The sequence below is a fragment of the Terrapene carolina genome, unplaced genomic scaffold (genome assembly GCF_002925995.2).
Source record: "Terrapene carolina triunguis isolate 2854851 unplaced genomic scaffold, T_m_triunguis-2.0 Scaffold66, whole genome shotgun sequence".
NCBI lineage: Eukaryota > Metazoa > Chordata > Testudines > Emydidae > Terrapene > Terrapene triunguis.
In genome coordinates, this window is record NW_020664417.1 from 84,542,458 (window position 1) to 84,556,972 (window position 14,515).

The 14,515-nt window shown below is 39.2% G+C and overlaps 1 protein-coding gene across 2 annotated transcripts in view; it reads right to left on the minus strand.

The window, feature by feature from the left end:
• HTT (huntingtin) overlaps positions 1-14,515 on the minus strand; it is a 193,729-nt gene that overhangs the window by 19,599 nt on the left and 159,615 nt on the right. For both annotated transcript variants that reach the window (XM_024214918.3, XM_024214917.3), the window contains 6 exons: positions 13,367-13,521; positions 12,769-12,908; positions 12,470-12,552; positions 6,334-6,464; positions 6,018-6,147; positions 1,049-1,204 (listed from right to left, as the gene is read on the minus strand). In XM_024214918.3, coding sequence (XP_024070686.2) covers positions 1,049-1,204; positions 6,018-6,147; positions 6,334-6,464; positions 12,470-12,552; positions 12,769-12,908; positions 13,367-13,521 — 795 coding nt within the window. The remainder of the gene's footprint in view (positions 1-1,048; positions 1,205-6,017; positions 6,148-6,333; positions 6,465-12,469; positions 12,553-12,768; positions 12,909-13,366; positions 13,522-14,515) is intronic.

Below are 14,515 nucleotides of genomic sequence, written 5' to 3' on the forward strand. Positions count from 1 at the left end.
GATTTGAAGACATCAAGAGATGGAGAATCCACCATTTTCCTTGGTTGTTTGTTCCAGTTTTTTTCCACCTTCAGTGCTAAATTTTTTTTGCCTATTTCCAATCTGAATATGCCCAGCTTCACTTTCCAAACATCTTGTTGTGCCTTTTTCCGCTACATTAAAGAGCCCTTTGGTACCCAGTCTCTTCTCCCCATGAAAGTACTTCAATACAGTAATCCAGTCACTTCTCAATTTTCTTTATGTTAAGCTACACAGTTTGAGTTCTTTAAATCTCTCACTGTAAGGCCTTTTCTCCAGCCCTTGAATAATTTTTGTGGCTCTTTTCTACACCCTCCCTAATTTTTCAACATCATTTTTAAAATAGGGACACCAGAATTGGACACAGAATTCCAAAGTCAGTCCCACCAATGCCATATACAGAGTCAAAATCACATCCCTACTTCTCTGTTCATACATCTAAGGATAACATTAGTTCTATTTTCCACAGCATTGCTCTGGGAGCTCACGTTGACTTGCTTGTCCACCACAATCCCTAGATCTTTCCTAAAGTAATGGCTTTCCAGTATACATCCCCCATTCTATACATATAGCTTGCATTCCTCATTCCTAGAAGTATAACTTTGCATTTGGCTGTATTTAAATTCATTTTGTTTGAATGGGCCCAGCTTACCAAGTGATCCAAATCACTCCGTATGACTGCCCTGTCCTCATCTTTATTTACTACTCTGCCATTTAAGGGCCTCCCCTCTGGAATTCATTCCCCAGAACACTCCAAACCACAAATATAGTAGTCTTCAGGACACAATTAAAGACACTGGGTCTAGCTTTGATTATGTTAATCTAAGTATTAAAATTATTAAAAAATGGATGGATGAGAGTAATTAAAAATGTATTAAAAATATGAAGCTGCCACCATGAGAGGTGCTCCCTACAACCTCTGAAATATGCCAGTTCTTTGTAGTGGAAGTGCGGCAATTCCAGCATCAAATAGACCAAAATGGCAATACATTCACAGACTTGCCACAACTTTTAAGTGACAATTTCTTACCATTCCAAGAACAGCAGCTGCTTTACATGTGGCTGGTACCAAATACTGAATGAGAATCTCATCTTCTGATGGATGCACCTTCCGCAATTCTGTCAATGTGGTGTACATCATCTCAAATTGATTCCTTTCTGTAAACAAGTCAGATACTGCCAGAAGCTGTGAACATGATAAAAAATGGAGTAGAAAAATCGGTAATTATCAAGTCACAAACATTAGACTGTCCCCACTTAATGTAACTGCCAGCAAAAAAATAATTCAACTCCTTTTATTGTAACATGGGCTGTAAAAAGTTTTAATTTGAAAGCTACAGTAAAATCAGATATAGCCTAATCAGACACTGGTTTAAAAAGGAACAGTCAAACTTTAAAAGACAAAGAACCCAAAATGGTGGAAAGACATTTACACACATTTTAAAATAAAACATTTAAAGCCAGTTCTTCTTACATACCTTCTGAAAGCAGAGTTTAGGATTCTGTATCTCTTAAATAACAGTAACACAAAACATCGGAAAATGCTCCCTGCTTTCTTTTAGGAATTATGGCTGAATTGCTCACTACCTTATTCAATGTGTTAGCTAACTCAGTGTTGAATATGTATAGGGGTGGTGCCCCAAACATATCCCTCAATGCTCTATTCTACCACCCAGGTATTTTTACTATCACATACCCATGATCAGAAGTCCAAAAAAAAAAAAAAAAGGGGGGGGGGGTGGTGGTGAGGCGGGAAGACTTACCTGTATAGTAACTTGGATTTGAGATGTGTTCTCAATATGTATTCCATGTCTGGGGCACTTGTGCCCCAGGCCAAGATTGGAATCAGTAGTGCCCATTGGACCATGCCTGTGCCTTTCATGCCCTTAAGCCCCCTCGCTTGAGGGCATAAAGTGGGCGGAGTGACCAACCAACCCTCAGTTCCTTCACCAATATGGAATTCCAGTGTTGTTAGACCTTGCAATAGCTGGGAAAGGAGGGTGGGTTGTGGGCTACATATAGATAATATTTCTGGAAGAGCTCCAGTCACTGTACAAATTAAGTAACTTCCCTTTCTTCTTCAAGTGCTTGTCTATATGTATTCCTCATCTGGTGATTCACAAGCAGTAGACAAAATAACAGAGAAGGGTGCTTGGATTCTAACTAAAATAATGATTGCAGCACAGCTTTACCAAATCAAGCACCAGATAGAGATGCCTCGGCCATGGAATAAAGCTTAATAAAGGTATGTATCATCTTCCAACTAGCTGTCGTACATATCTCAGTTATGGGATTTTCTGAAACAAATTCCAGAGGCTGCTTGTGTTCTTGTGCCATACAACGTGCTAATCTGCCCTGGAGGTCCATATGTAGAGCAGGTTCTCTCTACAGCCACCAACAACACAGCTTCCATGTCATGAGACATAGAGATGCCAGGTCTGAAGGAAGTATTCTTCCCTTGTCCTGGCTGAGTAAGTCCCGAGGGAAAGAAAGAAAGAGTTATTGGGGGACTATATGGACAACCTCTTGAGCTCTACACCACCTGTCCAGGCAAGAGCTAAAAGAGTGATTAATCCCAAATCCTGCTTAATCTTTCTCATTACTCATGGGATCAGATGGATGGATAGGCAGGCATAATATAGGCCTCAAGTCCACGGAATCAGAAAAGCATCTGACTGTGAACTGGGACTCGGCCCTCAGTGGAGCAGAAATTTTTGCACTTCTTGTTCTTGACTGCAAACAAATCTGTGCAAGGAAAATCCCACTGGTCAAACACTGACCCAATGTCAGAGTCCTTCACAAAGCACTTGTAGTTCTGATAGAAATATCTGCTAGCAAGTTCTGAAGACATGGCAAGTGGATTATCAAAATCGTTATTTGGTGTTGGATATGCCTTTCCACAGGATAATGGCTTTCTTGCATAGACAAATGGATCTGGCCCTTCTCTGCTTATTTACATAAAATATGGCAGTTATATTGTCTGTCATCATTTGGATGCTTTCTCCCCTGATGTGGCTGAGAAAAGCCATATAAGCAAGACACACTGCTCTGTATTCTAGAACACTTATATGTAACAGTCTTCTCTTTGGACCACCAACCCAGTGCTCTGAGATAGCTAGGATGGGGAGCTCATCTAGGCATCGAAACATCGGTCACTGTACACTTCACAGGAAGTGATGGGTAGAAAGCAACACCCTTGCATACTTGATGTGGTCCTTGTACCACAGTAGTTCTCAAACTTTTGTACTGGTGTCCCCTTTCACATGGCAAACCTCTGAGTGCGACCCCCCCCTTATAAATTAAAAACACTTTTTAATATATTTAACACCATTATAAATGCTGGATGCAAAGCGTGGTTTAAGGTGGAGACTGACAACTCACGACCCCAAATGTAATAACCTCGCGACCCCCTGAGGGGTCCCAACCCCCAGTTTGAGACCCCTATTCTACCAGTTTAACAACCTCAAGACTTGGGGATTTGAATCTTTATGTCTCTATTGTGAAGGTGTGGGCTGTAAGAGGACTACAACCATTCCTCTGACAACATAGATGGAGTCTGGCGATTGCCGTCACAAATGTGCATAAGACCACATGTCCTACCACAGACACATCCTTACAGTTGTTTGAGGATTTTCTTGATGGTTGATCCATTAGTAGAGACATGTCCAATTTGGCTCAAGGTAGACAGACTACACCACAGCAAAGGTGTATCAGGGCTCTGATAAATTATATTTTCTGAGCAGGAGTTAAGGAGGATTAGGCCTTGTTTATATTGAGCCATAAACCTGTAGAATATACTCAACCACATAAGGAGACAATATGCTGAATCCTGTCCATGACTTGCTAGGGAGAAGTTCCTTGAACCAGCCAGTCGTTGAGGTACATTAAATGAGCTGCTACTGCAACCAAACATTTCACAAAAGTTCTTGGGGCTTTTGACAAACCGAAAGACACACTTTGTACTGAACGTGTGTGTTGCTGACCACAAAAATGTAGAGATTTCCTATGTGCTGGATGGATGGAAACATGCATCCTGGAGCTCAAGAGCTGCAAATCAGTCTGGAGGATCCAAGGTGATGATTATTGAGGACAGGGTCACAATCCAGAACTTGAATTAGCAGATGAATGTGTTTAGATTTTTAGGTCTAGGATGGGGCAGCCTCTTGATTTTTGAGGGGACTAGAAAATAATGGAAATAAAAGCCCTTTCTTACAAACTGAGGAGGAACCTTCTCATATTGCTCCTAATTTCAGGAGGGATTGTGCCTCACAATATAATAGACTCTTATAAGAAGGAGTTCCAGAAAAGGGATGGTGAAGGCACGTGGATGGTAGGAAATTCTTGACACTGAATGGAGTAACTTTTTTCTTATTATCTCCAGCACCCATTGGCCAATGGGAATATTGTTTCAAGCTTCCTGAAAACTAAATAAATGGTTCCCAAAAAGGGTGGGGAAAGGGTAAGGATCTCCTAAGACTGACTGACAGCTCTCGAAGTGACAGTCAAATTAACTGCTTCGAGGAAGGTAACAGTATCATGGCAATGGTGAAAACATAATAAACTCAATTGGGAGGATAGGCAGACCTGTGATAGGAATATAGTTATGATGGATGGTGTTAATGGGTGCCAATAGCCAGCTTTGATCTACAGACAACTGGAAAGGTGCTTAAGGCTGGGGCTATGCTAAAGAGATGGCAGGGCTTCTTCATGTGTCTCCCATATCCCCCAAAAATCAACAGGGCTCTGGCCACTGATGCCTTGATCAATTCCAAACTGTCAGGGAATGGTCTGTTGCAGCATTCAAAAGTTATGTTACATACATACACAGAAATCCCATCAAGTTGAGTGTAAACATGATGGCCGCCCTCTTAGCCAACAGACCAGGGATCTCTAGAACTAAAAGCGTGAGGTGCTACAAGCCACAGGTTCTGTAAACTGGGGTTGTAACAACTCATATGCTCTGATGGCCAGCATAGAAGTGGACTGTAACACACTCAGCAGTGGGTTACATAAGGCTTTTGCAAAATCTTAGCCAAATAACTAACAGAAGAACAGGGATCGCAAGTGCAAGAGACCAGACACCACTAACTTTGCTCAATCTTACAGCCATGGGTGGTGAGAAGGAACTGAGGATCTCTTGGTCACTCCACACCCCTTATTCTCTCACGTTGGGGGGTTGGGGGGCTCAAGGGCATGAAAGAGGTAGGTGCAGCCTAACAGACAGTGCTAGTCAAAAGACTTCAATTATGTTCATGGGGCAAATGTGCACCAGACATGGAGTACATACAGACAAGCACTCAAAAAATAACTTCTCTTTCCTTAACCTTTTGGCTTACAAAACCAACAACAAAAGTAAAATAAGCAGTTTTGGGGTCCAAATGAAGGTTACTGTTTAGCAACACTATGAACTCAGACTTCCAAAAATGCACAATACATTATTTTTGCAGCAAGAGTGTCCCATCCTAACATTTTCTAAGTCTATGAATAATTGCCTTTCAATTTATATTATCTTAAAAAAGTTTCAGTGGCAATCACTCCCCAGTTCTCCAGCCCTCAAGAATCCTAGATTTCATCAGATGCTTCAATATTAATCTTAGTGCCTACTTACATCATTTGTTCCTCTGCTTTTATATTTTCTCCCTCATTATATTACAGGGTAAATACAGAATCCTGAACTCTAGTCTTAGTAGGTAGGCAACTAAAAGAAGAATTTATTTTCAAGTATTCTTTTATAACATATTTATTTGTAACTCAAGTTTACACATATTCTACTATTAATGAGTGCTTAAAACAGCTTAATATATTTTAATCAAAAGCTTTCCCATTGAACTTTTAAGTTATCATTACAGATGAAGGATGTATCATTACATCAAGGACGATGCCTACAGAAGTCCGTTTTTCTGTATATTAGGAAAAGCTACTTTATAAACTCTCTATAAACTCAAACATACCATGAAAGTGCACTCAATTAAGGCACAGAATTTATTTTTTAGACTTACTGATCGCACCACTTCACTAATCAGAATGACTGGTGTTCTCTTGCTAGGATTTGATGGCAATATCCATTGACTGTACAGTTCAAGCAAGAACTGAGAACAAGAATGTATATCAACCCCAGCCCGGTGTTTCCTGCAACGTACAATGAGCAAAGATTACAATCACTATATTATTATTTCTTTTCTAATTATTTGAAAAGCAATCCTTATACAGCATCCATTTTATAAAAGGCAACATATGATTCTCTTTTAATGACTTCAAAACACAAGAACTGAAGTCTGTTCAAGTGGCAAACAAAAAAACAACAACACAAGTGACCTGGAGTTAATAGGAGAGGTTGGTGGTGAAGAAGGAGCAGGCATATCATTCTCATCTTCTTCATCTTCATCCCACTCCTCTTCTCTCAATGGAGTGATGTTATTTCCTAGCCACACGGAGTGTATAGAAACCTTAAATATCAGAAAACATTAACTTGAAAAATATTTAGCTTTTTCATAATCAAATCAGAAGTTACTAGAACAAAAAAAAGCTATAAAAATTTTTTCTATTTAAAAGAGGAGCAAAAATACTCTACAGCATATAAAGATATGTTTATAAAAGCTTTATACCATTATTTTTATAGTACTTTATGTTGCATATGTGTTGTGTGTATATGGCAGCAATAAGATTATGCTGTGCACCCTATCACTTCACTGAAAATACTAAACTTGTTTCTAAAAACGTATGGCATATTGAGTTTACAGGCACAACAGTAAGTTTTACAGGCATCAATCATACCACTACACTTACAGTACATTAGCACAGTCCCATTAAGCTATAGCTATAACCAACTGTATCTTGTCTGGGAACCAGGGGCGGCTCTAGCTTTTTTGCTGCCCCAAGCACGGCAGGCAGGCTGCCTTCGGCGGCATGCCTGCCGGAGGTCCCCAGTCCCGCGGATTTGGCGGCATGCCCGGGGGAGGTCCCCAGTCCCGCGGATTCGGCGGCATGCCTGGGGGAGGTCTGCCGGTCCCGCGGCTTCGGCGTACCCGCCTCCAAACTGCTGCTGAATTCGCAGGACTGGCAGATCTCCCGCAGGCAAGCCGCCGAAGGCTGCCTGACTGCTGCCCTTGCAGGGACCGGCAGGGCGCCCCACGCGGCTTGCCGCCCCAGGCACGTGATTGGAGCGCAGGTGCCTGGAGCCGCCGCTGCTGGGAACAAATATATGTAGGAGCAAGTCCTAACCCTGAATTCTCTAGCCAAAAATACTTTAAAAAAATGTTTCCTTTATTTATATTCTAGTGTCAAACTAGAAACAATTCAGAAAATGCTATTACTGTGAAATTAAAGAGGACATGGGAAGGTTAGTGACTGCTGGTTCTATTGCCATTTGCAAAAGTTTCGAAACTTAACTGAGTTTAGCTAATCGCAACTCCTATGCTAATTTCAGAAAAATGCTTGTTAGGAAAGAGAATTGGAAGGTCAGAGTTTGAATAATCATGTTTAAAACAGCCAAGGCTCAAGTAATATGCAGTATTAAAGGACTTCTACTATGAGATATATGCAGTGACATTGCTGCCTTCCCTTAGTTGTGTCTGGAGGATTGAAAAAAAAATAGATCAGCACGAAACCCTGATATCATTCCACAGGGTTTTGTGGAAACATTTGAATATGTGTGAATCCCATCCAGTTCACATAAATGGATTTTGCACCCTAATTTTTGGGGCTAAATAAATCCCAAACTCAAAGTGCCAGTTAGCTGAAATGGCCTCACTGTAGATAATGTTGGGTTGAAACTATGAAAAAAATCAGACAAAACTGAAATCAATCTGGCCAATGATCATGAAAGTTGGGACAAGTTGGCTGAAAGGTTTATGAATCTTTGAAAACCTGATGAAAATGTTGGGCTTATAATGAAGTGCAGAACCAGCCACATTTTCTTTTGTTGCAGGTTTCACTATGATAGTTTCACACAACTCTACAAAAACACCACTTAATATAAAAGATTTTGAGTGCTCTCCTAAATTTTATATGTGATATCATTCCTGGTCATGTACAGGTTAATATTACAATTCTTATGTTTAACTTCTGACTGAAAATATTTTGCTTTAAATGTGACTTTTTAAAAATCTGGATCCAGAATTTGCCATCTTCTGCTCATCTATTACTGTAATTTACTAACATTTCAAATATTCCATTGTGATACTGAAGTTGAAGCAAACGCAATCTACACTAAAACAATTATCCCTAGCAGTTTTGCTGCTTTGCATTGTGCTGTCAGTTTGCAGCATTGGGCAGAAAAATTAAGTATACATGATTTTCAGAATTGCAAGTGTGTGTGTGTGTGTGTGTGGGGGGGGGGAATCTCAGTCAGACTGAGTGCGCATTTCATTTCCATTATGAATTTTAAAACCTTTCATGCTCTACTGTTCTTTGAAAACTAAGCAAGAAAAGTAAACTCCTTAAAAACTGATGTTTTGGAGCATCTTTCAATATACTTCCCAGGGTAACTATAAGAACATCAATAGTAGTTTCGTTCAAAAAAACGTCCCTGGGATTGTTCATTGTTTCTGAAAAAAATGGGCCTATTTCATTTGGGTGCCTAGATATGGTTTTAGAAGCCTAAATTTAGGCACTCATTGGAAATATTGGCCTCAGGTGTTAAATATTGACAGCACTTCTTATTTACACTTCTGTAAAGCATCACATTCATATCTGGCACACAATAAGAATGTTTGCATCAGTTTGCTCAATGCCAAGTCAAAATGATATTTTTCTGAGTACAGTAAGCTGAGACCAGTTTCCAAAAAGCAAGTTGTGCCCTTGCTTATCTTATCACTGATAAGTTTATGAAATCAGAAATTAGATGAAATTTTGTTGTTGTTGCTGAATAAGCAGAGTACACTATAGCTTGAGGATTCAGATACATTGGTTCTGCAATGCAGACTGCAGTAAAAACTTGTGTTTGCAAGTAATCTGAGAAACCATGTCTTCACCACCACAGAGCAGCTCCAATTTTTCTAATTTAAGTTCAAAGCATCATTTCTTATGATAGTTTCTTACCTAAAATGTAGTTGAGTCATGATTCTGAATTTTAAAGCAAAATATAATACATTTTTAAAATATATTTAAGTGCTCTAAAGGAAGAGAGGGAGACTAAGGAGTTAAAAATCTTACATGGAACACAATTAGAGAGGGAATTTCTGGTCTCAACCTAGACTACAAAACATGATTTTACTCCAATTATCTATATAAAAAGTTGCTTTAATCAGGGAATGAAGTTATTTCTATGAATTCTAACTTGAAAACAAAATTTCTACACCAATAAATAGTCTAGCTAAACCAGCTTTATCTTTCCTAAGTGTATGTTTACATTCTTCCATCCCTTCCCAAAGTTTCTAAAATTATTCACAAAAAAAATACAGATTTGCTTCCTCAATTTAAAAATAAAATAGTCTTAAAATGTTGCATTCTTGTTTGCTCTATATCGTGCAAGCAGCAGCTGTAATGATGATGTGTACACTAGAACGTCCATCCAGGAAATTTAACTGTACTGAGGTTATAATCTTAGTTAAATTAGCTGGCATTATATAAAGCTAGACAGGACCACACACATACATACTTAGAAAGGTTTCCCTTAATCTAAACTTTTTAATATTTATAAATACTTTATATATATTATACACACAGTACCCACATATAGCATTATACTCACAACAATCAAGGTTATTTATGTCATGTTTCCACTGTGAACTCTGTTTTCAGGGGCTTGCAAATTGGAAATAAAATTCAATCCAGGCAGAAAAAGTGGTACAAGATCTCAGCCCACAAGCTAAATAGCAAAATTTTTTGTCTGGGCTTCTGATTTAGAGTAAAGAGGCATAGGTGAGTGAGGAAATGAATAAAGACTGTGAAAAAAATCCATTTGGACATTTTAATTTTTACAAATGTAAAAAATAATTCTTTTCAATGATTATTAATCTCTAGATAAGGATTAAATGTTTTTGTTATTTTGAGAAAGAAAAATAAGACTAATATTAAGTTATTTTAAAAATGATGTTACTCATCATGAGCAACAAATTCTAATTGCCAGAATATTCACAAATGTACATGGTGCATTTTGGCAGGGTCATATTTTAGACTGCAATTTAAACTTAATTTCACAGCTGCATATTAGTCTAATGATGGAGTCACTTCAATTAAAAAGATTGAAAGGAAATTCAACACACAAAAACACTACTCCAGAAGATCAGTTATTTCAATGTGTGAAGCTAAATTGTCTATATTTGAAAAACTGCATCTCTGGTACGGTCCTAAACACCAGAAGTTTGTACAATGTGTTTATACAATGCAGAATATTGTAATGCTCAACTTTGTCAACAAAATGACTTGAACATGTCAAAGGCATGTCATTAAGGAATGAGCCAATGACATATTTGAAGATTTTAAAAATGAAATTAAATTGGAGTTCAAGAAAAAAAAATCAGAAAAGTTAACTTGTGAAGAAACTTAATTTTCACTCAATAGCGCGCACACACACAAAAAGCTTTCCTGGCCAAATAAACTCACCTTTGGGCAGTATATTTTTGGACGTAAGCGTGACAGATAATACAGCATTTTTCAGCAGTATCCTTGATACACCTTATTGAATTAAGTTTATACATCTTTGGGGTCCATTATTTTAAATGAATGATTTATGTATTATCATGGGCCAGGAATGTATGTAACATCTGGAGTGGGGAGATCTGACAGATGTGAGACCTGGGGGTACAAAGGACTATGTTGCATAATGTGCCAGATAATAATGGACTTTTGGAACAAAAAGTGTTAAGTGGTTTTCCTCGAAAATATCTAGGGGAGGTGAATGCAAATTCCTGGTTATGCAAAACCCAGCCAGGGCCGCCCGCGGGGGGGCAAGTGGGGCAATGTGCCTCAGGCCCTGGGCCCTGCAGGGGCCCCCACGAGAGTTTTTCGGGGCCCCTGGAGTGGGGTCCTTCACTCGTTCCGGGGGCTCGGAAAACTCTTGCGGGGCCCGGGCCCCCGGAGCTTCTTCTGCTCCGATCTTCGGCGTCGGGGGGTCCTTCCGCTCCGGGACCCGCCGCCGAAGTGCCCCGAAGACCCACGGCGGGGGATCCTTCCGCCCCGGGACCCGCCGCCGAAGTGCCAGGTCTTCGGCGGCGGGGGCCCTCTGCCGCCGAAGACCACAGGCCCCCTGAATCCTCTGGGCGGCCCTGAACCCAGCCACGCCCTACTGCTTGCTGATCACTTGTTACATGAGGCCAAGATCAGATGACCAAGCAGCATCAAGGAAAGACTGAACTATTCATGGTAGTTCTTATTCTGAATCTGAGACAGTTATGAACTTATAACGATGGGGTGAACCCAGTTGTGGGTTTTGAAGGACTGACTTCTATGAGAGCCTAAGGCTGGAGTTGGGGCAACCTCTTGTAAGCTTTTTAGAATGCATGCAGGTTCTTTTTTGTTTTTAATGTTCTTTATAATGGTTTCACCTTAAGTATAAAATGTGCTTACATAGAAAGAGCTGTGTGATAACTTGTAACTACAGAAATTATGCTGTTAGTAGCATCTGGAGAGAAAGCAAAGCGCAGACACTGGCCACAATGGAGGCAGGGAACTGTGCAGCCTGGAAAAACCCTGGTCAGGAGGGAGGGACATGTGGGTCTCTTCCCAAGAGAGGTAATGGCTGTGGAGCTATGAGACTAGAGTGGGTGTCCTCAAGGGACCATGGAGGTGGAATACAGGTGCAGCTGCCCTGAACAGTGACAATAAGTACCTAAAAATGGTAGTTTGTAATGGAAGTTCCTTCTCAGTCAGAACTTTTGCACTGCTAGTCCTACAATAAAAATGTTGTCATATTATAGCTGTAATGATTTTCTTGTAGGAAATACAAATGCCTTGCTAATGGGCAGTAATATGACATCCAGCAAGTTAAAATATTCCCAACTAATAAAGGGGGAAGCAAGGGTCCTAGAGACAGACAACATAAATCTGATATTTTCCATAATCTTACTTGGAAATACTAACTTGGGCAATTTAGATCTTTTAACAGTGATAGTAATGTTATTTAAATTAAGTATTTGAAATTAAAAAGTTTTTGCTAATGCATTTGTGCCTTTTTAAAATGGAATACTATTTTTCCAAAAGGAGTTTAAATTTAGTCAGGGAATGAAATATTTAAATTATGAATTTAAACATCAGAATTATTGATAAGGCATTATACTTGATGCTAACAAGTATTTAATGAATCCTGGTGGAGGACTTGTGCTCCCTAGATAGGAAATTTATTTACAACTCAAAAAAACCTCACTTGTTTTGTTTTCAGTCAGGATTTAAGATTGTCCTTAGTTTACTAAATCTAAATTGGATGTTAAGCAATGCTTCTTAAACTGGATTTTTGAGAATAAAGACAAAAAAGTTTTAAAAAGGTGGGCTTGATGTATTAACTTGAACAAACCTGTCCTAGTTTATAGCCCATGTTTCCCATTTCTCGCTCAGTATTGATCTGCAGTAAAAGCTTTTCATGGCTGATAAGACCACCTAAAATAAAAAGACAAAGGACTTTTTAAACAAATGCCCAATAAACCTGAAAACTACTTTTTTTCTACATTATTTGTTCAGAATAGTGTATATGGTAATTCCTGTAAATGTTTTTCTATCACATATAAGAAAAGTTACTTTTTTCAGCAAGCAGCCATCATTTCATTCACTGCAGGACTGAAGAATTATTGGTATAAATGACCATTGCGCACACACCTGTGGTAGCAGGAGAAAGTGATGGAACAGGGTCCCATGCTTGATAAAAATGGTGAGTGGCAATATTATCCCTCTTAGATATCATTGCTTGGATTTCTTGTTCCACAATTCCTCTGATAACACTTAACTTCCTCCCAAACCTGAAAGCGCAGAAGAAACCACATTAATGGTTTAAGATGTTTTTTCCAGCATTTGCCTGTAAAATTAAGTATGAAAATTACTAGTTTACTATTCTTGCTGCATATTCACTTAGTTGTTTTTAAACAAGTCTGAAATTTTGCCTGAGCTTAAGGTTTACTGTGATATTAGGGTTCCTTCCATATTTAGCTTAGAAAAGCATGAAGAGCTTTCATCGGACAACTGCTCTGCCCACAAAAGAGATGTAGCTATAGTTAAAAGTAAATGTACTCATAGCGTAGTGTTTCATTTTGGGGTTTACAAAATATAACATGTGTATGTATATATACAAACATATACATCTATATTATACACCACATGTCTATATTAGTGCTGTTAATAGAATAAGCTATCTTGTGCATAACTCTGCATCAAGCTATCAATATACTTTCATCTGCTTTCAGAACAGGTGAAATAATACCTTGTATCCAGAACTTTTAAAGCTTTATTGCGGGGCTGCTGTTCCAAGCAGCTAATTGCTGGATTGCCTGCAACTGGTATTGTCATTGCACTCAGCACCAAGGAGGTTATGGCTTGTACTGCAAGAACATTAATTTGGGTCCTCTCTGTGTCTTCCTGTAAAGTGAACATACAATTTTCCATTTTCACTTTCACATAGAGTAAGTTCCACCAAAACCAATGTAATATATCGCTTGATGGTACAGATGCTCTCTCAGTACTCCAGTGGAAAGCAACATCCCAAAGACTCTGGCAATGTTTCTGGTGAGAGTGTACATTTCTTCCTGATCAGAACTCTGGCCACCACATCAATCTCCTGATCTATGCTGTAGTTTGTATGAGGCCTCATACTCTTTGGGAACTAAATATAATTATAAGGATTTAACCTACAATCTCGTGATAGATATTTTTTAATATTTCCAGAACCATCCACTTACTTTCATGTTGTGTCTAAGTTCAGATGGATCCATTCCCAAGTTTTTGTGATCACTTTTTAGATACTGATTAAGTTGCAACAATATAATCCATCATAACCAAATGATATACATTTATGCTCGAGTCAATAACTACTGTGACAAATATGACAATTTCCTGCAATATCCTTGTCAAACCTTATTTAATTATGTGAAATCTTACTGTATTAAGTTTATATATCACAGTGGACCAAGGATTGTATGCAATTTCGTGGGGGAGGAGACCACAGCCCTCCAGGAACTAAGAACAGTGTGTGTGTGTGTGGGGGGGGGGGGTGATTAAGCAAATTCACTCAGGCTATAACACTTGCTAAGAGGGACCACCACCTGGGGAGACTTGCATATACCAGTTACAACTGGATCCTCTAGAGACCAGTAGACCAGAAAAGGACTTGTATAAATGAGTTTAAATTGACTTAGGGCAGTCTTTCTGATCCTGCAAATGGAAGGACCTTCTGGCCAAAGGGAGGACCCCAATCCTTAGGGAAGGGTTGGAAGGACTGACAGCAACCAGAACCCTTGTTGGAGGGGAAGAGGGGTGATCTCTGGTAAGCTTATTAGCTAGCAATCGTATAGGTTCTTTTATTGTTTTTAACATTTCCTCTGTAATGCTTTCACCTTAAGAAAACTGTTAAGAC